Source organism: Heteronotia binoei, chromosome 7 (assembly GCF_032191835.1).
Source record: "Heteronotia binoei isolate CCM8104 ecotype False Entrance Well chromosome 7, APGP_CSIRO_Hbin_v1, whole genome shotgun sequence".
NCBI lineage: Eukaryota > Metazoa > Chordata > Lepidosauria > Squamata > Gekkonidae > Heteronotia > Heteronotia binoei.
The window spans coordinates 11,649,796-11,673,582 of NC_083229.1; the positions used below are offsets into that span (position 1 = coordinate 11,649,796).

The following is a 23,787-nucleotide window of genomic DNA, read 5'->3' on the forward strand; positions in this document are numbered from 1 at the left end:
AGTTACTATGCCAACCTGATAAGTGTCCTGACTGCGAAAGCAACATTTGCGCACCAATGTAGCGAGTGAGGTTGGATCCCTCTCCCATACAAACCAATTAGGTATACATTACAGGACGAAAGTGATGCAATGTTGGAACAACCACATACAGTTGAAAACAAGCATTCGCATAATCTTAAGACTAGAAGAGCATGGCAGGAACATTTTCCTGACAAGGATACTAGCACATGGTCGAACTGAAAGAATTATACAAAATTCACTCTGAAATCTTAAAACTGAGAAAATTTATTTATTTATTATTTATTAATTTAATTTATATCCCGTCCTCCCCACCAAAGGCAGGCTCAGGGCGGCTCATAAACCAAGGGTCGACACAACACATTAGTGTGACCAATACAATAAATAACAATAAAAACATAAAGCATAAAAACAATTTAAAACGATCGCATGTGCTACTATCATAATTTCAGGCAGCGATTTAATTCTGGTGGTTACCTATACTCAGAGGTCTCAGGATCGCCGTAGCATAGTGGAGTAGGCCATTGGTGGTGTTCTTATGGGCCAGTCCCATTCATGTAAATGCCTGGCGGGAGAGTGCCATTTTGCAGGCCCAGTGGAACTGTAAGAGCTCTCGCAGGGCCCTAACCTCCTCCGGCAACTCATTCCACCAGCTAGGGGCAGCAACGGAAAAGGCCCTGGCTCTCGTTGTTTTGAGCTTCGCTTCTCTGATGCTGGGAACTGTCAACAGGTTTCGCTGGGGTATGTGCAGGGAAGGGCGGTCCCTAAGGTATGCAGGACCTTGGCCATATAGGGCTTTAAAGGTAATAGCCAGCACCTTAAAGCGAATCCGGTACATTATCGGTGGCCAGTGCAGTGCTTTCAGCACAGGCTGAATGTGTTCCTATAAAGGAATTCCCATAAGCAGCCTGGCTGCAGCATTCTGCACTAGCTGAAGTCACCGGATTTGGGACAAGGGCAGCCCCATGTAGAGAGCATTACAGTAATCCAGTCTCGAGGTGACCGTAGCATGGATCACTGTTGCCAAGTCGTCGCGTTTGAGAAAAGGGACCAACTGCCTTGCCATCCACAGATGGCAAAAGGCTGACCTGGCAGTGGCAGCCACTTGGGCCTCCATTGTTAAAGAAGGATCCAAGAGCACCCCTAAGCTTTTAACCTTGGGCGCCAGAGTGAGCTGCACTCCATCAAAGGTCAGTAAATGGACCTCTGATCCCGAACTGCGGCGACACAGATACAGGACCTCCGTCTGATTTAATTTCAGTCCACTCAGCCTGAGCCACCCCGTCGCAGCTTGCAATGCTGCGGACAGATCTTCTAGGGTGGAGTCAGACTGGCCGCCCATCAGCAGATAGAGCTGGGTGTCATCTGTATACTGGTGACAACCCAGCCCATACCTCTGGGCGAGGGGGCGCATGTAGATGTTGAATAACATGGAAAAAGAACCGCTCCCTGCAGCATACCACAAATAAGTGGGTGTATTTGAGATAGTTCATCTCCTAGCACCCTCCTCTGTCCCCGACCCTGGAGAAAGGAGGAGAGCCACTTCAAGGCCAACCCCTGGATCCCAGCATCGGCGAAGCGACAGGTCAGTAGCTGATGGTCGACCATGTCAAACGCCGCCAACAGGTCTAACAGCATCTGCACTGCCAAGCCACCTCTATCCAGATGCCTCTGGAGGTCATTTATGATGGCAACCAGAACCGTCTCTGTCCCGTGATCCGGACGAAAACCAGATTGATGTGGGTTAAGCACAGAAGCATCATCCAGAAAACTCTGAAGCTGCACTGCCACTGTCCTTTCAATAATCCTGCCTAAAAACGGCAAATTAGACACCGACCGGTAATTTGCCAATTCAGCCAGGTCTAGAGATGGCTTTTTAAGGAGGGGGCGAACCACGGCCTCTTTAAGAGGCTGAGGGAAAGTTCCTTCAAGAAGGGACCTGCTGACAGTTTCCATTAGGGGAACCAGTAGCTCCTCTCAGCCGGCTTTTATTAGCCAAGAGGGGCATGGGTCCAACCTACAGGTGGTTGGGCAAACAGTGGAGAGAATTCTGTCAACTTCCTCCAGGCTGAGTGGAGTGAAAGAATCCAAAAATTGACTAGAAGACGTGCATGGAGCGTTGAGTTCATTTACTGTTTCCAAAGTGGCAGGGAGGTCACTTATCTGTGAAAAAGCTCACAAATGCCTCACAGCCGATATCCAATTCTCTAGCATTTGGAATACCCTGTAGTAGGGTGGCTAAAGACCAAATTGTTCTAAATAATTGTGCTGGGCGCGAGTTTGCAGATGCAATCATGATCGTAAGATATATTTTCTTAGCGGCCTTGACTGCCACCTCATAGGTTCTCATATATGACCTATAAGCTGTTCTTGTCACTTCATCACGGGCCCACCACCACTGCCTCTCCAGCTGTCTGAGCCTCCGTTTCATCTGCCATAGTCCTGGCGTATACCAGGGTGCCAGCTTCGTATGGGGGTGCAGAGGGCGCCTGGGAGCGATCTTATCAATGGCCATGGTGAGCCTTTTATGCCAGGTTTCCACAAGCTCATCTAGAGAATCGCCAGGGGGCCAAGGATCCCAAAGAGCCATCTGGAACCGCATAGGGTCCATTTGGCTCCGTAGGTGGTCTAAAATACACCCACCACCCAAACAGAGTTGGAGCGGGATATTCAAATGGGACGTCAGGGCATAATGGTCCGACCACGGCACTGCATCAGCAGTAATACGGTCCATTGTCATTCCTGCTGCAAAGATCAAATCCAGAATGTGACTAGCCTGATGGATGGGAGTTGTTACATATTGAGAAAGTCTCAGCGCCGCCATGGATGATACTAGGTCCGACGCCAATGTGGAGCCCACGTCATCAGCATGGACATCGAAGTCACCAAAGACCAAAGGTCTAGGGTGCTCCAACGCCCAGCCTGCTATGGTCTCCACAAGGGCCAGCAGGGCATTGACCGGTGCAGTGGGCGGTTGGTACACCAGGCAAATAGCCAAACTCTCTTGTGCCTCAGCCGCCAGACCAATACATTCAACACCGGTGATGCTTGGGGCTGGGAGTGCCCAGAAGGAGTAAGCCTCCCGGATGAACATCGCTATTCCTCCCCCCTGTCCACTAGTCTGTGATTGGTGAAGGACTGAGAAACCAGGGGGAGCTACTTGGGAGAGAGCAATTGTCTCCCCGTCTCGCACCCAGATCTCAGTCACGCAAGTCAGGTCCATATTCTGTTCTAGCAAGAAAGTGGAGTGGGGATACTACACAACCCTCCAAGAATTTTAGTGTTAGGTTTGAATCCATGTTTGTCTATCAAGTTACTTTTATGTCAGAAGCAACAAATATTCACGAGGTACCCTGAACAGGGTGGGGGCATCATTGTCCACTGGAATAAATGCTAACTATAGTGCACTTGTGAATTAGGATACAACAGTATTCAAACCAATTTTAAAGCAGTGATCCTCAATGTGGCACTTGTGGCCATTGTGGTCCCCACCAGTGTGCTTTCTGGCACCTAATTATTTGTGCCGAAAAGGAAAGGGGTTTCCTTTATCCCACTGGATCAAGAATTGCTTCAGAGAAGTCTAGGAAGCATCACCCTTGTGTCTGCAAGGAGCACTCAATCAGAAAGGAACAGCTGCCCTCATCACAGGAAGATGCTTAGCTTAGAATTCTCAACATTTTGGGACTAGTCCCCACCCTCTGGATAGCCATTTTGTGCATGGCCATGTCTCTGCTCTGCTTGCCAGTCAATTTATGGTGGTCAGCCGTTTCCACAGATTCAAAGGTGAAGAACCTTGGCTCGAGACATGCTTCTGTTAGCAATATACCTGGACAATCCATTATACACAAATTTAATAAATAGCTTTGTAAACCAAATATTTTCAATATGGTTAGTCCCTCCCATTTTAAAAATTATTTTTACATCTAGCCAGTGTTCTGTTTTGTTTAAAATTGCTCAGACTGTTTTCTGCCTGAAGTAAATGCCCCTGCCCTTTCTACAAAATCTGTAGTTTGTAGAACTAGCCAGGAGGTTGGATGAGTGGGAAGAAAATTGTCAGGGCTCAGTGAAGACTCCTGTGGAGAGGAGGAGCCACATGTAGCTAGTTCTCAGTCAGTAGAAGCTAGCAAGCAGAAAGGTAAACTGCAGGTTTGTCAGGATTCACAGCCAACAGTTGGTGCAGAGCTACAGTCTCCAGCCCTGAGTCACCAAGTGAAACAAAGTTCATTGTTCCCTGTATCACCCACATTGCTTCCTGTATCACCCACACCCTTTAAGTGCCACAGACAGAGGCTAGAAGCAGAGCTACAGGAAAGACAACAAAGTGCTTGTCTCCTGGCACGACACCACCTGCTTGAGTAGTTTGAGCCCGTTAGGGGAGGGCGGGATATAAATCTGATTAAATAAATAAATAGTTGCAGAATTACTTCTGAGTTTGAGTCTCAGGCACATGTCTATAAAAACCAGCCAAGGGATGCTGTTAAGTGTGGCAGAAACAGGTCATTCTACTGCTAATTTTGCAACCACTGCATCAGACCCTGCCTCTCTCATGTGACTCCAGACCAGCTCCTGACCTTTGTGCCTTGGCTCTGTAATTCCTGCTCGTGAGTAACCTTTGGACTGCCTGACTGTGCCTTTCGGACAACCCCTCAGTAACATCCATGAAGAATCACTACAAATAGGTCTTTTTTTTGATGATGGTGGTGGTGTTTAAAGAGGGATGTTTTCAACCAGTCCAGTTGATATAACACTTCTTATACAGTTTTAAATTACGCATTGAGCTCCTTCCAAATGCGTCATAGTGGAGACCAGGGGGGCCTACCGAGGTGCCTAGCAAGTATCCTGCCAGTCATTGCTCGATTGCGAAAGGATCTGATTAATCCAGTTAAAAAAGAACAAACTCGTTACTAATATTGAAATAAATGGTTTTATAAACTAGGGGGTGTAAAGCTTCTCTCTGTTTTTGAGAGTCATTAACACCTGGGAATTACGTGCATGCTGGGGGGTACAGGCTGCCATTCATCAAATTAATCATGTTTCTGTCAGTTCTTTTAATAGGCTGTGGTTGGATATACTTTGAGTGCCATGAATGGAGTTCTAGCTGCGAGGGTTGCATTAAAGTTAATGGATGTTGCACAGCCAGATCATCTGCGCTTTTGCTGCAAATTTACCTCTCTGCTGGTTACCGTTGTTCGGTGAAACAGTTGGAGGTGCCTTGGGAATAAGACATGTTGTCTAAAAGTGCTGCTGCCTCCCCCCCCCCCCAAACTTTCTTGTCTTAGAAAGCTACTAAACCTTTTGCGGATATATTTGCATGGCATTCAATTTCCTTAAATTGCTGCAAGGAATTAATAAAAGCAAATTACTTTAATCCCTTCAGAATATCCAATATTCTGTGATAGGTTTGAGGGCATTCAGGAGCTGTCTGTCCACACCACCCCTTCCTTCTAGGTCAGCCACTGGGTGATTCAATTGTGTCCCCTTTCGAGGTAATGTGTCTTGCTGTTGCTTTCGCTGTATATCTATGAACATATGAAGCTGCCTAATACTGAATCAGACCCTCGGTCCATCAAAGGATTGTCTACTCAGTCTGGCAGCAGCTTTCCAGGGTTTCAAACGGAGGTTTTTCACGCCTATTTACCTGGACCCTTTTTAGTTGGAGATGCCAATGATTGAACCCAGGACCTTCTGCTTACCAAGCAGATGCTCTACCTCTGAGCCACCATCTCCTCCCCAAGTTCTAAGATCAGAACTTGCATTTCCTGTTGAACTATAGAGATTCCCGAGGGGCCGAATCCTTCAGCAAGCTTCTTTGTAAGCTAACTCAGGGACAATGGAATCTTGAACACATGAAGGAGCCTTATACTGAACCGTACCTCTGGTCCATGAAAGGTCAGTGTTGTCTGCTTAGGCTGGAAGCAGCTCTCCAGACCACAAGTCTTTCATGTCACCTACTACCAGATCTTTTAGCTGGAGATGCTGGGGACTGAACCTGGGATCTTCTGCATGCCAAGCAGGTGGTCTACCAGAGATTCCTAGAGCTATCCCTTGTCACTTCTAGTAAGAACTTCCAGTGCTGTGGTGTTGTTGTTTTGTGTTTTTGATTCTCCCGTTAGGACATAGGTGCGGGGGCTCGCTCTGAAGATAAGACAGCCTTATGTGCAAGCTAGAATTGTACTGGTGAGCCTCCTTTTCAATCTAAGAAAGGAATGCACAGTTCATCCCTCCCCCTGGTGTGTCTATGTAAGTGTAGGTCGTCCTGTATAGCAGTATTAGTTGCACTCTAAAGAAGCAAAGAATGGAAGTTGCGCTTTCCTACTTTACTAAACATTATGTCATAAATAAATTAGAAATAAACTGGATCGCTACTTACTTTGCAAAAAACAAACAAACAAACAGCAAAACTTTAAATTATTATTTTTTCCACAATAGAAGCCTGTCTTAAGCAGTGTCAGCTTTCTGGTGCTGCTGATTCCAACTCAGCATTTTGTTAATTAGACCAGCTGGAAATGTGTGCGCTTGGAGTGACTCAGTTTTTCTCCCCTCTAATTTTTGTGTTCCTTGTTGATTATCGAGTGAGAGAGACTGTAGATCAGTAACAAGAAATCAGAAAACAGGAGTTTGTACAGGTTCTCCAGTTTTTTAGGTGTGCGTGATGTAATTCTATTTATTTATTTATTTTATTTTATTGGATTTATATCCCGCCCTCCCCGTCGAAGCAGGCCCAGGGCGGCTCACAACACTGTCTGTAAGGGTACTTTTGTTGAGATGTATGGAACGCATGCTTATATTGTCATAATTCTGTCCTCTTCACCACTTTCGTTATTAGGCAGTGGACTTATGGGCAAATAAGCGGTGCTCCCCCTCCCAAAAGGGGAATGTGTTATCTGAAGAAGTGAGCAGTGTCTCACGAAAGCTCCTCCCCTGCCACAAACTTTGGTAGTCTTTAAGGTGCTGCAAATTTTGGTAGTCCTCAAGGTGCCACTAGACTCTTGCTTTCCCCCCCCTTCTTGCTACAGACAAACGAACATGGCTACTCATCTTGATCTATCTTGAGCAATTTTTGGCAGGCCCTCTTTAGAGAAGATGTATTAAATATGCTAACAGTTGCGATACTCTTATCTGAATAGTCCAGGCTAGCCTGATCACATCAGATCTTGGAAGCTAAGACAGATTGGCCCTGGTGGTTACCTGGATAGGGGACCACCAAGGAAGTCCAGGGCTCCAATGCAGAGGCAGGCCATGGGAGGAAACCACCGCTATTCATTTCTTGCCTTGAAAACTCTAAGAGGCCACCATAAGTCGGCTGCCATGGCTGTGGAAGAGTGCTAAACATCTGCAATAGTGACTGTAATGCAATGAAACTTGAAATATACTGCAGCCCACCCCATCTTAAAGGGAAAAAAAATGCTGTTTGTTACTTTCACGCTTGAGGGGAGACGAGTGGGATGGCATAAAGGAATCTCAGTTAACTTTCCCACAATTAGAAAATATTCTCTTACACACATCTCCTATTTTGACATACTTATGGCTTCAATTGGTGATTCAGTGATAGAGTAAGCAGAAGGTCCCAGGTTCAATCCCCGACATCTCTAACTGAAAAGGGTCCAGGCAAATAGGTGTGAAAAACCTCCGCTTGAGACCCTGGAGAGCCGCTGCCAGTCTGAGTAGACAGTACTGACTTTGATGGACTGAGGGTCTGATTCAGTAGAAGGCAGCTTCATATGTTCATGTGTTCATATGTTACCCCCCTCCCAATTGGATCCACAGAGCTGTTGACCCTGTACACTTGGCTTGTCATCCCTGGTTTGTCTGAAAATATCTACATCATGTTGAATGTTCCCTCTAAGCTGCAGAGTCTTGTGAGCAAAAATTCTACTTTGTGAGCTACTGGCATTAAAGTTGTGAGCTACTGCATAAATTATTGTGCTCTGGGGCCATTTTTCCTGAGCTAAGACAAAAATGTGTGAGCTGCAGGCTAAAAATCTGTGCGCTAGTTCACACTAACTCAGCTAAGAGGGAACACTGGTCATGTTATACGCTAATTTGCTTTACAACCTTGTCTATATGTATAAATGATTTCCTTCCATTTCATTGTATCTGAAGAAGTATGTGTGCACGTGAAAGCTCATACCCTAAATAAACTTTGTTGGTCTTTAAGGTGCCATTAGACTCTAACTTTATTCTGTTGCTTCAGACCAACATGGCTACCCACGTGGATCTGTAATAGACCTATTGAGTTTATCATCGCTTCAGTGTAAACTGGGAAAGCAGTATTGTAAGATGAACTGTTCTATGTATGAATAAATGGTGACACTCAATTCTCTTTTGTAAAACTTGATAACTAAAGTCTGCTAAGTTATAGGAGATGAGCAGAAGTGACTTTCTGTCGCCTTGCTCTGCATAGCAACTTCAGTCTCCCTTCAGAGTCTCCCATTTAAGTACGAACGGTGGCCAGGGTGGCCTTGCTTAGTTCTAATGAGCTTTGGATGTTTGGGCTGCTGAGAATTTGAAGTAGGAAAACGTAACTGAGGGAAACAGGAGGTGAAAAGGAAGTGATGGCAGGGCCGGCCCTGCCACTAGGCAAACTAGGTGATCACCTAGGGTGCCAGCCTGGGGGTACCAAATTGAGTGCCCACCATGTGACTCAGTGACACTAATCAGTGCAGGGAAGGGTGCCAGAAATTAGCCTCGCCTAGGGTGCCAGACAGTCTAGGGCCACCCTGAGTGATGGCTTCACCATGAGTCAAGATCTCAGCTAGCCGAAAACTCCTTAAGCAGCACTGTGGTAAAATGCAGCCAATGCAGTGAGCAGATGAAAATCAGTTGCCTGATGAATCCAGTGGAGAACCACCTCCCGTAAGTCTATGGGGAAAGTTAAAGTGGTCCAAGCTTGCCTGAATCTTATCAGTACCTGGAAGCTAAGCAGGGTCAGCCTCAGTATTTGAATGGTAAAACTTCGAGGAATTCCAAGATTACTACACAGAGGCAGGCAACAACAAGCCACCTCTGCTTTAGTCTTGCCTTGAAAACTCCACAGCAGTGGCTCCCAACCTTTTTGGCACCAGGGGCCGGTTTTGTGAAAGACAATTTTTCCATGGACCGGGGCAGGGGCAGTGCTGGGGTTTTTGCTGCCCCAGGCTGCCCCCCCTCCTGTGCCCCATCCCTGCCCCTCATGGGGGGGGTTAAATTTTTTTTGGGGGGGAGACGGGTTTTTCCTGCTGCCTCCCTGCTAGGTGGCCAGGTGAAAGAAGGCCAATCTGCCTTCCCCCTACCATTTAATAGATTTTTGGAGTGAGGCTGCATTTCATCTGCCTGGGTCCCGCGTGGGAAGGGCAGTGGGCTGCCTTGCTCTGAGGCTGCCTCCCTGCCTTGAAGTGAGACTTCTCTGCTTCTTTTGTCCGCCTGGATCCCAGGTGGGCAGGGGCAGTGTGGTGCCTCTGCCTGCTCCGCAGCCCAGTTGCTAGCAGGCCATGGACTGGTACCAGTCCTTGGCCCGGTGGTTGGGGACCCCTGCTCTATAAGGTTGCCGTAATTAGCTGCAGCCATCATCTTCAGATGCGTGTATGAAATTAACCTTCATTTATATTGGTAAGTAGTGTATGAATGCAAGAGACACATGAAGTACAAGATCATACTATAGTTAAAAATGGCACTACATTCTTCACTAGTAGTGCCTTACAACTTTAATGCCAGTAGTTCAGGAAGTCACAAGACCAATCCTCATTCTAAACTGTGAGAGTCTGTGGGGACCAAAACTTCTTCTAAGCTGCGGAGTCTTGTGAGCAAAAATTCTACTTCCTGAGCTGCTGGCATTAAAGCTGTGAGGCATTGCATAAATTAGTTTGTTCTGCAGTGATTTTTCCTGAGCTAAGACAAAAAATGTGTGAGCCTGAGACTAAAACACTGTGAGCTGCCTCACACTTACTTAGCTTAGAGGGAACACTGGTCCCCACCCACCCTGCTCCAGTACAGAATCTTGGAGAATCCTATGCTGTCTTTCCAGGAATTCATTTTCCCAGAAATTAGGCAAGCCAAAACAGCATTATTAGAGCAAACACAGTGGTTAGGCAGAGCAGAGGTCACTTACTTTAAGGAGTGGAAAATAATTAACATTGATGTTTAGTGTTTAAATAATTAGTGTGTGCGAGTGTGTATATATATATATAATTATCATGTTTAACTTCTAATTCTGTTGAGCTTTGTGTCCTTTTACCATTGCAATATGCAATTCTAAAGTTTTCAAGCAAAGTATAATTACATCTTAAGTATGAACCAAAATAGGTTTTCTGGTTTGTTTCTTGTAGCACCAGAAGTACATAAAATTATTAATACCAGTGTTTGATGGGTTTCTTTTATGAGAACCTAGCACAGGCGTGATTGTAAATGGATCTCTTTATTTGTACCAGAATTACCTAGAGGAATCCATGATTCTACAAGGCAGAAATTGTATAGTTAAACTCCAGAGAGAGAAAATTATTGTTCAAGAAATCGATGTACTGTTTACTGAATGCCTGTAATTTCTTAGAACAGGCCTGTCTAACTTCTGATCTTCCTAGCTAAACACAGCCTACCAGTCTTGCTTAGAGGCCCAATAAATGACTTGTTCAGGCTCCATTGGAGTAGATTAGCTGCATTTGCCTTGACAGGTCACAGAATCATCAGGCCTCTTGAACATGCAAGTTGAAAAACAGGGGTGGCCAAACTGTGGCTCGGGAGCCACATGTGGCTCTTTTGCACATATTGCGTGGCCCTCGGAAGCCCCCACTGCCCCGTCAGCCAACTTGGAGAAGGCATTTCTCTTTTTAAATCACTTCTCCAAGCTTCCAATTGCATTTAAAGTTGTTTTCTTTCCATCTTTTTCTTTCCCCATCTATTTTCCTCCTTCCCTCTGCCCCTGCCTCCCTCTCTCTAACATCTGATGTAAAATAGCTGCATTTTTCTAGTAGAAACAAATAGACTAATGTGTATACCTTTTTTCTTTCTCTTATTTTTCTAGACATTGGAAGCCATCTTGAATTTCAAATATTCTGGGGGTCCAGGACACATTGACGGATATTATAGGAACTTATCCCTCGGCCTTCACGTGGAAGTGGAGCCCTCTGTCTTTTTTACCCGGGTGAATACCCTGCCTGCTACAAGGTATGTTCAGCCACAAGCTGAACAAGATGGCAGTGGGTTGGATCCAAAATCATTGTGCCCTTGGGGTGTGAGGGAGCTGCTGTTTACCCCACTATGGAAACATGACAAGCATGACAAATAGCACCTCCTGGCCATTTCAAATTGGGAAAGCAGTGTGGGCAGAGGGCAATCTATAACTCCCCTTTTGGGGCACCACAGTTGCAATCTGAATCGAACTCAGGTGCGCCTGGGAAATGTGAATTTCAGAATACGTCTTTCTATCCAATCTGGGGATGTCCTCCAGGGAAAACATAATGTGTAATTAGGTCCTAAGACTTCTCTGATCCCCAGCAATAAGAAAGCTGGGTGCTGCCGTTGGAAAGAGGAGGCAGAAAATATCCATTCTTCACTAGTAGATTTTTGGATCTATCCACCTACAAGTGGCATTTCATCCTATTCCCTTTCCTCCAGGAACTTAGGTTCTTTCCAGTTCCATATGAACATGCATGAAAGTGCCTTATAATACCCCCTGATCCATCATGGAATGCATTGTCTACTCAGATGGGCTGCGGTTTTCCAAAATCTCCAGCAGAAGTCCTTCCCATCTACTGCCTGGACCTTTTAAATGGAGATGTCAGGACTTGAACCTGAGAATCATCTGCATGCAAAACAGAGGCTCTGACAATGAGCCATATCTCCTCCCCATATTAGTCTTCCAGCAACCCTGTGAGGTTGGCTAGTCTGAGAGATGGTATTTGGCCCAAGATCACACAGTGAACTTCATGACCAAGTAGGGATTTGAACCTGGTTCCCCTCAATTATAACTGTAATACTAACCACCACCCCACAGTGGCTTTATAACTCTTTAGATGGATCCAAGAGGGCAGCCGTGTTAGTCTGAAGCAGTTGAACAAAGCAGGAGTCAAGTAGCACCTTTAAGACCAACCAAGTTTTATTGAGAACATAAGCTTTCGTGTGCTCTCTACGCACACTTCATCAGACGAGGGGATCAGGAATTGTGGGCTGAAATACATGCAGTTTGTTGTTTAAGAGTGCAAACTGGCTGTGGTCTCATGATAAAACAGTGTGGCTTGGCCATTTGGTCTGGATAGCCATAAAAAATAAAATTCCCTGCCAACTAGTGTTTTTGCAGATCACAGAAGGACATGTATTTCCTAGTTGTAGGCTACCTAATTTACTTGTCAGCATCAAGCTATACATTATAAACATCATTCTAGTCTGCCATTAGAAAACAAGAATACATACAATGAAAATGGGTTAGGTATATGTAATGAGATGAATAGCCAATATCCCTTATTTGAGGATGTCAGTATAAAGCATTCTGATACAGTATTATAAAAGAGAAATGCATTGGAATACTGTGGATGTATAGCTATACTCACTGAGAGTGGGTTTAGCATGTGTAATGAGCCCAGCCACAGTGACCGGGGTGGGAGGGGAACTCCCCAGTGACTGGATGGGGGATATACTTCTGGATAGCAGTGTGTGTGAACAAGTTCTTGAGGGTAAAAGTGGACCATAAGGTAAATATCAGCAACCAGTGTGATGCAGTGACGAAAAAGGCTAATGCAATCTTGGGGTGTCAATAGAGGCACAACATCCAAATTGCAAGATGTCATAGTCCTGCTGTACACTGCATCGGTCAGGCCACACTTGGAGTATTGTGTGCCGTTCTGGAGGCCTCACTGTAAGAAGGATGCTGACAGAATGGAGCAGGCAAAGAGGAGAGTGATGAGGATGTTCAGGGGCCTAGAGGCCAAAACCTGTGAGGGGAAGGTTCAGTCTGGAGAAGAGGAGGTTGAGGAGGGACATGATTGTTCTCTTGAAGCATTTGAAGGGCTGTCCCTTGGAGGAGGGCGGAGAGCTTTCCCTGTTGGCAGCAGAGGAGAGGACTTGCAATAATGGGTTGAAATTAAAGGCGGAAAGGTACTGGTTGGATATTAGGAGAAACATTTTTAAAGTAAGAGACGTTCAGCAGTGGAATTAGCTTTGTAGATAGGTGGTTGGGGGCATCAGGGAGCTCCCCCTCAACGGCTGGACAAATCCTTGCCAGGGATGCTGTGGGTCATGGTGTCAAACATGTGGCTCGGGGGCTGAATCAGGCCTCTGGAGGGCTCCTGAGTAACTGGCTGTTATCTGCTTCCTTCTGTGTAACACCTTGCTTTGCATGGCTTGCTCAATTGCACAGCAAAACCTCTGTTTTCTCCATTGGCTGAGGCTCCTCCCTTGGGGAAGAAAAGGGGAAGGCAGAGCTTGCTTTGCCAGGATCTCTCAATCCCACAAAAGAGCTACTGAGCTCTCTTCCTTCTATTGGCTGAGGCTCCTCCCCCTCCTGGTCCCCTGGGGAAGGAAGGAAAGAGCCAGAACTGCCTTTACCCAGTTCCCTGGATCCCATGTGAGAAATACAAAGAAAGCACCTTTAAGTCCAACAAGTGCTAATGTTTTAAGCATGTTTTATTTTAAGGTTTTTTTAAAAAAATCTTTAACTGTGTTTATCTGTGTCCTTTATAAAGTTTATATATCTCTGCTACGTAATCTTAAATAGATACACAAATGGCCCGGCCCAACAAGGTCTCATGTATGTCAGATCTGACCCTCATATCTAATGAGTTTGACACCCCTGCTCTGGGTTGATCCTGTACTGAGCAGGGGGCTGGACTAGATCAGGGGTGGCTAATGGTAGCTCTTCAGATTTTTTTGCCTACAACTCCCATTAGCTCCAGCCAGCATGGCCAATGGCTGAGGCTGATGGGAGTTGTAGGCAAAAAACATCTGGAGAGCTACTGTTGGCCACCCCTGGACTAGATCACTGGTGGCCAAACTGTGGTTCAGGAGCCACATATGGCTCTTTCAAACATATTATGTGACTCTTGAAGCCCCCACCATTCCATTGGCCAGCTTGGAGAAGGCATTTATCTCTTTAAATCACTTCTTCAAGCTGAGCCAGCCAGCAGCTTGGAGAATACATTTAAGGTTAAAGTTGCTTTATTTTCACCTCTCCCTCCCTCCTCCCCCCCCCCATCTATTTGCCTTCCTGCCTGCCTTCCCATCTTGTGGCTCTCAAACATCTGACGTTCATGTCTTGCGGCTCTCAAACATCTGACATTTATTCTGTGTGGCTCTTACGTTTAGCAAGTTCAGCTACTCTTGGACTAGATGGTCAATTTGGCCCCTTCCAACTCTGTGATTCTAGGACTCTGGGAGAGGCTCGGGGCCTAGTCGCAGCAGCAGTGGACACCGGAAGCTGATGACCACCAGGCTCAAGTACTTTGCCTGGCAACCCCTAGATCCAGTGAATGTAAACTATGAAGCCATAAATGGTGGGCTTTTAGAAGTTCCCACTCATTTCTTTGAGAATGTGTTTTATTGGCAGTTAACAATTCCATGAATTCAGAATTGCGTTTTGCGTAGCAGGCAGTATTGGATGGAAACCCTTCTTCTTAGCAAAGCACATCATTGGAAGGCGAACCATGTTGCCATTCAATGACATGTTTAGGCCTCATTTGTGGTAGGGAGGCAGCCCTGGTGGAATTGAGCTCTAGCTTGTCTCTCATGTAGCGGGACCTGCCTTGGCGAAAGCATTGTAACAAGCCCTGACTATGGATGTCTGTGGAGAAGAACCTCTTACTGCTCCTTTGGATTTTGGCCATAAGTGCATGCAATCATGCGGTTGTGGAATTTGTTGGTAGCCAAGAATCCTCTTAGAGGACTTTGTTGAACGAGCTCCAGAAATTATTGTGACAAAGAAATCACAAGGTGGAGCAAACACCAGAAGATTCGTTATATTCCTCCTCCTCTGTCTTCTTTTGTAAACGTGCTTTTGCTGTACTATCATTATGGCAGATTTATTTTCAAATGTTCTGTTTAATTTTATTGTGTCTAGTAGGGCTTTTTTTTTTTTTTTAACCAACAGCATTCTTGCATAGCACTTGTACTTCATTCTATTGATCTCCTATCACCAAGGCCCCCTTTGTCTCATTACTATGCTACTTTCACATGATAAATTGTACAGGTTTGCTATTTTCTTTCCCTACACACCTATGCGTAAGTATAATTTAGCAAAATAACTTGTTTCTCGGTTATTAATCTGCCCTCCGCTGGTTCGAAGGCTTACATTCACTGTGAACAGTGAAAGAATTCACTGTTGTCTTTTCTTGTTCAGTCTTACTGGAAATTAATTTTGCTGGGACATGATCACACGTTTAGATGGTTCCAATTTTTGGCTTCCAACATATTCATAAAGTTATACCTGTTAGAAGAACAGACTGGCAATGTCTCTTGCTCAGTCCTCCAAGACTACAAACGCCATAGAACAAGCTAGATAGCTAGGACAACATCAGTCTCCTTCCTGTCTGCTCGGCTTTCACACCCTCTCTAACCAGTAAAAGGAGCCAGTTTGGTGTAGTAGTTAAGTGCGTGGACTCTTATCTGGGAGAACCGGGTTTGATTCCCCACTCCTCCACTTGCAGCTGCTCAAATGGCTTTGGGTCAGCCATAGCTATCACAGGAGTTGTCCTTGAAACGGCAGCTGCTGTGAGAGCCCTCTCAGCCCCTCCCACCTCGCAGGGTGTCTGTTGTGGGGGGAGAAGATGTGGGAGATTGTAAGCCGCTCTGAGTCTCTGATTCAGAGAGAAGGGCGGGGTATAAATCTGCAGTCATCTTCATCATCAGGAGGAACATCATGATGTCTCTCCTCCTGATTGGAACAAAGCAGATGGCCTACTATCAATCCAAAGCCATCCATAGTTAGCTAGAATAGTCAGTCGCCCTTTCTCTCCACTACACTTATATGTTATGTTTCTTTAAATAAATCTTTAAATCACTCAAAGAGAAGGCTCTCTATGCAATTTATGAGAGAGTGTGGTAACCATTAGACTAGGCCACGCTGCTGCCCTGAAGCTGAGAAAGAGCACTCTGCTAAGTGAAGGTACGGACAGCTAGCTGCCTGACCTGTCCAGCCATCCTAAACCAGACCCAACAGTACCTCCCTTCTAGCATGAACAGCTGGATCGTTGTATTTCCAGTTTTGGCCAGCGACCGTGCCAAAGCACACTCATCCACTGGCCTTCTTTTGTGTACAGCCAGTTTGGTGTAGTGGTTAAGTGTGCGGACTCTTATCTGGGAGAACCGGGTTTGATTCCCCACTCCTCCACTTGCACCTGCTGGAATGGCCTTGGGTCAGCCATAGCTCTGGCAGAGGTTGTCGTTGAAAGGGCAGCTGCTGTGAGAGACCTCTCCAGCCCCACCCACCTCACAGGGTGTCTGTTGCGGGGGAGGAAGGTAAAGGAGATTGTGAGCCGCTCTGAGACTTTTGAGTGGAGGGCGGGATATAAATCCAATATCTTCATCTACCTCACAGAGTGCCTGTTGTGGGGGAGGGAAGGTAAAGGGAGATTGTGAGCCGCTCTGAGACTCTTCGGAGTGGAGGGCGGGATATAAATCCAATATCTTCTACACACACATGCCTCTCTTGTCATATAGTCTTAATTTAGCTGGCACATGGTTGGTTTACGCTTTCTGGGCTACATTTTTCTAGGCATCTTGTCTTTAGTCCAAGGTTCAGCTGAAGGCCAAATCAGTGGGCAATTTGATTTTTAAAATGCATGTTAACCTCCCAGTGTTCATAGCAAAGCAACTAGAAGTTTTATTTTCCAGCTTGTGTAAGCCTCTGTGTCCACTTCCTAAAATTCAGTTCTTTCCAGACCTGAAATGTAGACCTGGATTACTGGGGCCCTTACAAGCCAGTCCTATGCAGTTGTCACGAAAAGACCTTCTGGCCTCAGCCTTTTCATGAGTCCTGAGCCCCAAATCGAGCTCTATGGCTTAGGGTGTGTAAATCCACAGCAGGTAGGGAGAGTTCCTTTAAGATCGAAGTTGCTAGGCAAAGTGCCTTTGACTCCCTTTGTGGAATTGGTAAAGTGTTACACCTGGCCTTAATTGCTTTGACAGCTAGTAATCTTATGTAGCCGTCAAAATTTAAGATCTGTCAAGTCATCTGGTAATTAGATTGTGGTTCCCATTGGTAGTCCGGAATACCAATGGAGGCCAGGGATCTTGTAACAAGGTGCCATTGGAGGGTTAGAGTGTGGAAGGGTGTGGAATGGAACGGCCTTGCTGCCCTGCCACTCCCTCTGGCCAGTCTCAAAAGATGATGAAATGCTGTCGGATGAAGAGATAAGGCTGTCGTCCCACATGGTAAATTTCTGCCCGTCCAGTTACTGTTTAGTTATTTATTTATGTAATTTTTTATTTTTTATTATTGTGCTGCCTTAATGATTTTTTAAAAAACCCGTGACAGTGTTTTGTTATTTAATAAAAAGTCTTAACCTTTTTCTATTGCTATTTCTGTGTGCTGTGCGTTCAAGTTCTCTAGGGATTCAGTGACCTTAGACCACGACTACATTCTGCCCAACCAGCTTTGGGTGTGGTCTTCCTTACAGGGCTGCTGGTTTTAACTCTAGCATAGCCAAGTAGGGGTTTCTCCTTTCCCCCTCCTGGGTGTTAGCTGTAAAGGAGTAGTGGCAGACTACCAAAGGCTGTGTGTTCCCCAGAGGGTACTAAGATCGGGAACTCAACATCTTTTAGTGATCCCCAGGCCGAGAGAGGCGAGACTGACGACTACCAGGGATCGCGCCTTCTCAGTAGCAGCCCCCTACTGGTGGAACCAGCTGCCATAAGAGGTTAGGGCCTTTCGGGACCTCGCCTAGTTCCGCAAGGCCTGTAAGACCACACTCTTCCGGCTTGCTTTCAGCTGACCTTTGGGACCTATAACAGCAGGAGGAATCCGGGAAATACTGACATCATCGTAACTGAATAACACCAAAATGTTATTAGCACCGGCTGTTTTAAATTGTTTTATTAATTAATTTATTTTAGGTACCGATGTGTTAGTCTTTTATGACTAATGTTGTAAGCCCCCCTGAGCCTGCCTCAGTGGGGAAGGCGGGGTATAGATTTAATAAACTTAAACTTAAATTTACACCAGCCTGTGTTTCCCTAAATAGCTCCCTGACTGGGCTGGGTGTTGAAGGCTGAAAGCAGAGGGAGCAAGGGAACAGATAAGAGCCCCTTCCATGACTTCCCAGCACGGAGGCACCTAAATCTTAAAGGCAACCCTGTCAGAGTGAATACACAAGGGGGGGGGGGTGCGCTGGGGTGAGTCATGACAGCAGTGTATTCCAGTCTAAGCCTGGGGCGGCTGCTTCCTGCAATGCCATACCTCCTAATCTTGCACCAAGCCCGGAAGCAGGAAAAGGCTGCCTGCTGCTTGGGTGTGTTGGTGCAGCCACCATGCCTTCCAGTCCCTGACTTCATCATGAATTGTTGGCAGCAGTGCCACAGCTCCTGATCCCATGCTGCCTCTCTGGTTCTGGGACAGGTGGGTGCCCTAGGGCAGGGGTGGCCAAATTTGTTTAACTTAAGTGCCAAAAATCTTACTTGTCTCTATGGTGCTACTGGACTCGCATCTCAGTGTTCCTGTTGTTGTTGTTTTTTGGTAGAAGCAGCAGTTTTTGTTATATTCTGGCTTGGGACTGTTCTTCTTGAGGGCTCCAAAATTCATGAATGTTGCATGAAACTCCAGCAACTTAAGTAGTGGCTTCTGTAGGATGGAGTGTGGGGATGATGAACCAATAGCAAAATGCAGCCCAGCTGTTAGTTTATACACTGTGAGTGTGTGAGAGATCTGCTTTCACGGTTCATGTATTCCAAGTAGGCCATTTTTTTTTGCATCAAGAGAAATTTTGGTTGCATCCCGCAGCTTCTTCTAAATGCCAAAAAGTCCCCCCCCCTCTTTTCAAGTATTAGTCTGTTATTTGGTTGGATGAACTTTAATGTGTTCCTATTTTAGGGTTACTCATGAATAAAGGAAGAGCATTTGCCTCTCTCGCCTCTCCTCAACTGATTTTAACACCACCACCCCCCCCTTCATTCCCTTGATAAATGCTTTTTATACATTCATGATGGAAGGCTTTTCAATGATTAAAGATCTCACAAAGTTATGATAGCGGAGTAATAGATTTTCATTCTTTAAGATTTGTGCTTTCGCAGAATGACTAAGTGGCTGAACCTTGAAGGTGTCAAGACGTGTGCCGGCTCTTGCTCTTTTATCTTGTAAGCCTTGGCGCTGACTCATGTAGGAACAGAAATGGACATAAAACCCATTGAGAAGATGGTGATGAGGCATTTATCGGCAATATTATCCAGAGCTGAGTTCTCTGGAACTGCAGTGCCCCATGTTATTATAACAAACATTTATCATAAGCTTATCAACTTTGCAATTAAAGAGAAAACTGAATGATAATGTTTATGGACATAGCAATGTTTGAAGAGAAAGAGGATTTTCAATGCCCTTCAGACAGTGCGCTCAAAATAAAAGCAGGATTCAGCAAAGAGTGCCTGTCATTGCAGGAAAAAGTTAAAGTGTAAAAAGTTCACTTAAAGAAACGGAAGGCTGCTTCTTCCCCACATGCTCTTCAGTGGTGCTCAGGGCTTTTCTCTTTAAAGAAAAAACCCAGCAGGAACTCATTTGCATATTAGACCACATCCCCTGATGCCATGCCAGCCGGAACTGCATTCTTGCACAGAAGAAGCCCGAAGGAGTTCAGTTGTCACATGATGTGCCCAGCACAGTGACGTCACCTGGAACTGATGTCATCATGCTGGGCATGCCACGTTGCGGGGCACTCTAGCATTCAGGTAAAAACTCTATGGTACCATAGAGTTTTTTTTACCCAAATCCTAGAGTGTCCCCAGCATGATGGCATCACTTCCGCGTGATGTCATTGTGCCCGTCATGCTTTGTGCGTGTGAGAAAAATCTCCCACCGAAGCTAAGGTAGGACTCAGCAACCCTACATTGTAACCCTGTAAGGTTTTCAAGGCAAGAAATAGTCACAGGTAGCTAGCCATTGCCTGCTTCTGTGTAGCAACCCTGGGCTTCCTTAGGGGTCTCCCATAATAGTACTAACCAGGGTTGAACTCTGCTCAGCTTCTGAGATCTGACAGAAAAATGGAATTAGAAAACAAAGCAAACAAACAAATAAAAAAGTCTAAGACCCAACATACTGTAAAATTCAGGTGTGCATAGCAAAGGAAGAAGACAGTGAAAGCAAGATGCAGTAAACTTTGTAACAGACTGCAGTCCAGTTTCCCAGGAAAGCTATATTCCTGGCATTATACCATAGCTCTAATTGGACATTTCTTTTATGCCAGTTCTGTTTGAATGATATAGGTTTGGGAACCTTTCTGACCTCAGGCAGGTTGTTCTACAAGATGGAACTCAAGTTAGGTGATGTCTTGGTTTGGCTATTAATTTTCCTTCAAAGATTCTAGTCTTAACCAATCTGAAAAAAAGGAAGCATTCAGGGTCTTTTCCTCCACTTGATTATGTGCAATAACTTGATCATGATCTAGTCAACTTTTAAAACAATCTTGCAAATCCCCAATATAAGGAAAAAGCCTATAGAATCTCTTAAAATTAAAATTGTCATTGCATAACACCGTTTTCCAATCTCTTCCAACAGTACCCGTCAGTGCCATCTTCTGCTTGACGTATTCAATGCTACAGAACATGAGCTCACAATTAGTGCAAAGAATAATGAAGATCTTGTTCTGCATGCTGCAGAATGCCAGCGGTAAGTTGGAAACAAAAAGATTACTTGTTTGTATTATTTATCAGTGACATTTAGTTAGCTTTTATACACCAAAACCAGTTTTAAAAGTTTTCTGAATGTTCCTGATTCCTTTACTGTTGTATTTTTTTTAAGTGAAGATGAATTCAAAGAGATATTGCATGTAAAAAGAAAGTACATGATCTCCAGGAATGGTATTATTCCATGTAGAAGCTGATTCTTTTAAATAATTACCAAACCATTGAAGTTAAATTTCTTGATAGCCATTTATAATTCAGAGTAATAAGATCTACTCCCATGTCTCAAGACATCTGTTTTACCTCAGCATTTAAATTCTGTGCACAGGATGTCTGGCTTTCAATAGTCTTGAACTATCTCATTAGCGAAAAGATTTATCAAGATGATGATCTGAGGAGATGAGCCCCATCGTTTGTCTTTTGAGGTGCACCTCAAGTGAGCAATGAAACTGTTTCATGAATGCGTAGTAAACAGTTCCCAGACATAACTGGGAAGCTCATTATATTTGAGACTTTTATTTCCCAATTTCCATTTATTTAGCCAGATGCTGGAATATCAACCATTTTGTGGCTTATACAAATAATGTCTTCCCATGTACAAGCAGAGCAGAAGGAACAATGAGTCTTCTTAAGTCGACTGTGTGCTTCAGTGTCTGAATTGCCTGTGTTTATCTAAAGGGACTGGTTTTTATATATATATAAATATACTGCACTCTTTGCTGCTTCAGCATTGCTTTCCAGATTTCATATGCGAGGAGAAGGAATCTCTCTCTCTCTCTCTCTCTCTCTCTCTCTCTCTCTCTCTCTCTCTCTCTCTCCACAGACACAGACACACAAATGGCACTTCCGTGTCAAAGTACTTTGTGTTTTCTTTAGGAATTTTGCATATTCCTTTTAAAAAATTGTCAATAGCTGCATTTCTGTCACATAGGATGTTCCACAATCATCTTGATGTTCAGCAGTGACTTGGATCCAGCTACATGTTCTGTTGGCAAAAAAGGAAGGTGAGGTTTCTTTTGGCTGCCCAAAACAGTTATGCTGGAGCTTATGGATCTCTATGTAAAAAAGCCATGTGGGTAAGGTGCTCTAGTGAGGAGGGGAAGTAGATGAGAATTGGTGAAAACATTGGCTGGATCCAATTCAGTATGTCCTTTCCAAGGTCTGTTCTGTCAGGTGCTACAGTTCAGGTAAGTTTTGTATCTTTGAATTATGAATTTGTTTGCTTATGACCCATTGGTCTGTGAGCATGAAGTATAGAATAAAGGAAAGGTGATAAACTTGGGTGCAGAAAGGCTGTTTCTAGTTAAGCAACTCTTGCTGCCAAACTTGATTTAAACCAGAGATTTTTAAAGTACTCTCAGTTTGGTACTGGGAGAGGTTGCTGAAGAGGAAAGGTCTGCAGTCCATATCTGGATCAGGGATGGAATCTTACCAGCTCTTCTGAGTTTGAGATTGCCAGACCCAGTTTGTACCAGGTAGTTATTGCTAAAAGCAGATAATGATACCGTCTCCTGGTTGTTGGTCTCCATGAAATATTGGTATGAAGCATAAAAGTGCTGATTGGGTTTATTATTTTATTCAGACATTTATATCCCACCTTTCCTTGTGGCTCAAGGTGGCTTACAGTTACTCAATGTCACATGCTTCCTCCACATGATAGTTTGAGTACCCTGATGATACTTACAACGGAATGTGGACACCACCACCATTTGAAAGAGATTTTAAAATGCCATGAGGGCTTGATCCTGATTGGCCCTGTGTCGTGGGTCAGTCAGGAGAGAAGGCCTGCTCAGGAGGTGAGGACTCCTGCTCTGAATCAGCAGAAGCCAGCAAGCAAAAAGATGAACTGCAGGCTTGTCAGTGTTCACAGCCAACAGCTGGTGCAGAGCCACCAGCACCTTCCAGCCGGGATCCAATAGAGGAAACCCAGGTGGTCATTACCAGCCCTCCATTTTCACCCATACCCTCTGAGCCCCAGAGACAAAGGCTTAGAATGAACTCCAGGAGAGAAGACAAAGCACACGTCTCCTGGCCCGATGCCAGCTGCTTGCTGATTATGAGTAGCTGCAGTGTTATTCCCAAGCAGCTGGCTGCAAGTAAGACCTTCCAAGTGAGGCCTACAAAAGCCAGTCAAGGGAGACTGCTCATGTGGAAGCAACAAGTCACCACCTGCTGAACTCTGCAACCACAGCTCCTGACTCTGCTCCTGTGACTTTAAGACCAGCTTTGGACTTGGATCTTGGACAGCTTGCTCTTGTGTAGGACTCTGGACTAAATGATCCCGCCTCGCCTGACTTATGGAAACCCTGACTTTGGACTGAACAATCTCACCTTGCCTGACTTGTGGAACCCTTACTTTGGACCAACTTTGTGTCTGACTCTGGACCCTGACTGTGCCTGTGCCCAACTCTCAACAGCCTGCAGCATAGTGGGCTGAAGCTCTCCCCTCCCCCAAGCAGTCCAAGAGCCATGGGGAGTGAATCCATTTTGACAGAGTCCAATGTGCTGCACATTTTAAAATCTCTTTTAAATGGTGTCTTTGTCTAACCTGTGGGTGCTGTCATATCTAGTTTGGCTTTGACTCTCTGGTTACTCAGCTGCTTCAATTTCTTCACCCATCCAAGGTACATTCTCTGTATTGGATCCCCTGGATCTGTTTCATTGGTGAGAGTCATTCTTCCAGTGAAGATGATGATATTGGATTTATACCCTGCCCTTCACTCTGAATCTCAGAGTCTCAGAGCGGCTTACAATCCCCTTTACCTTTCTCTTCCACAACAGACACCCTGTGAGATAGGTGGGGCTGAGAGAGCTCTCCTGGAAACTGCCCTTTCAAGGACAGCTCTGCGATAGCTATGGCTGACCCAAGGCCATTCCAGCAGCAAGTGGAGGAGTGGGGAATCAAACTCTGTTCTCCCAGATAAGAGTCCACGCACTTAACCACTACACCAAACTAACTCTCAGTGGAAGACTCCTTCTGAC

General features: G+C 45.2%; 1 protein-coding gene across 1 annotated transcript in view; it reads left to right on the plus strand.

Annotated features, from left to right (window-relative positions):
- Positions 1-23,787, plus strand: part of TRAPPC9 (trafficking protein particle complex subunit 9) — a 567,308-nt gene that overhangs the window by 135,922 nt on the left and 407,599 nt on the right. Inside the window, 2 exon segments of the mRNA XM_060243197.1 lie at positions 11,015-11,157; positions 20,681-20,791. Coding sequence (XP_060099180.1) covers positions 11,015-11,157; positions 20,681-20,791 — 254 coding nt within the window.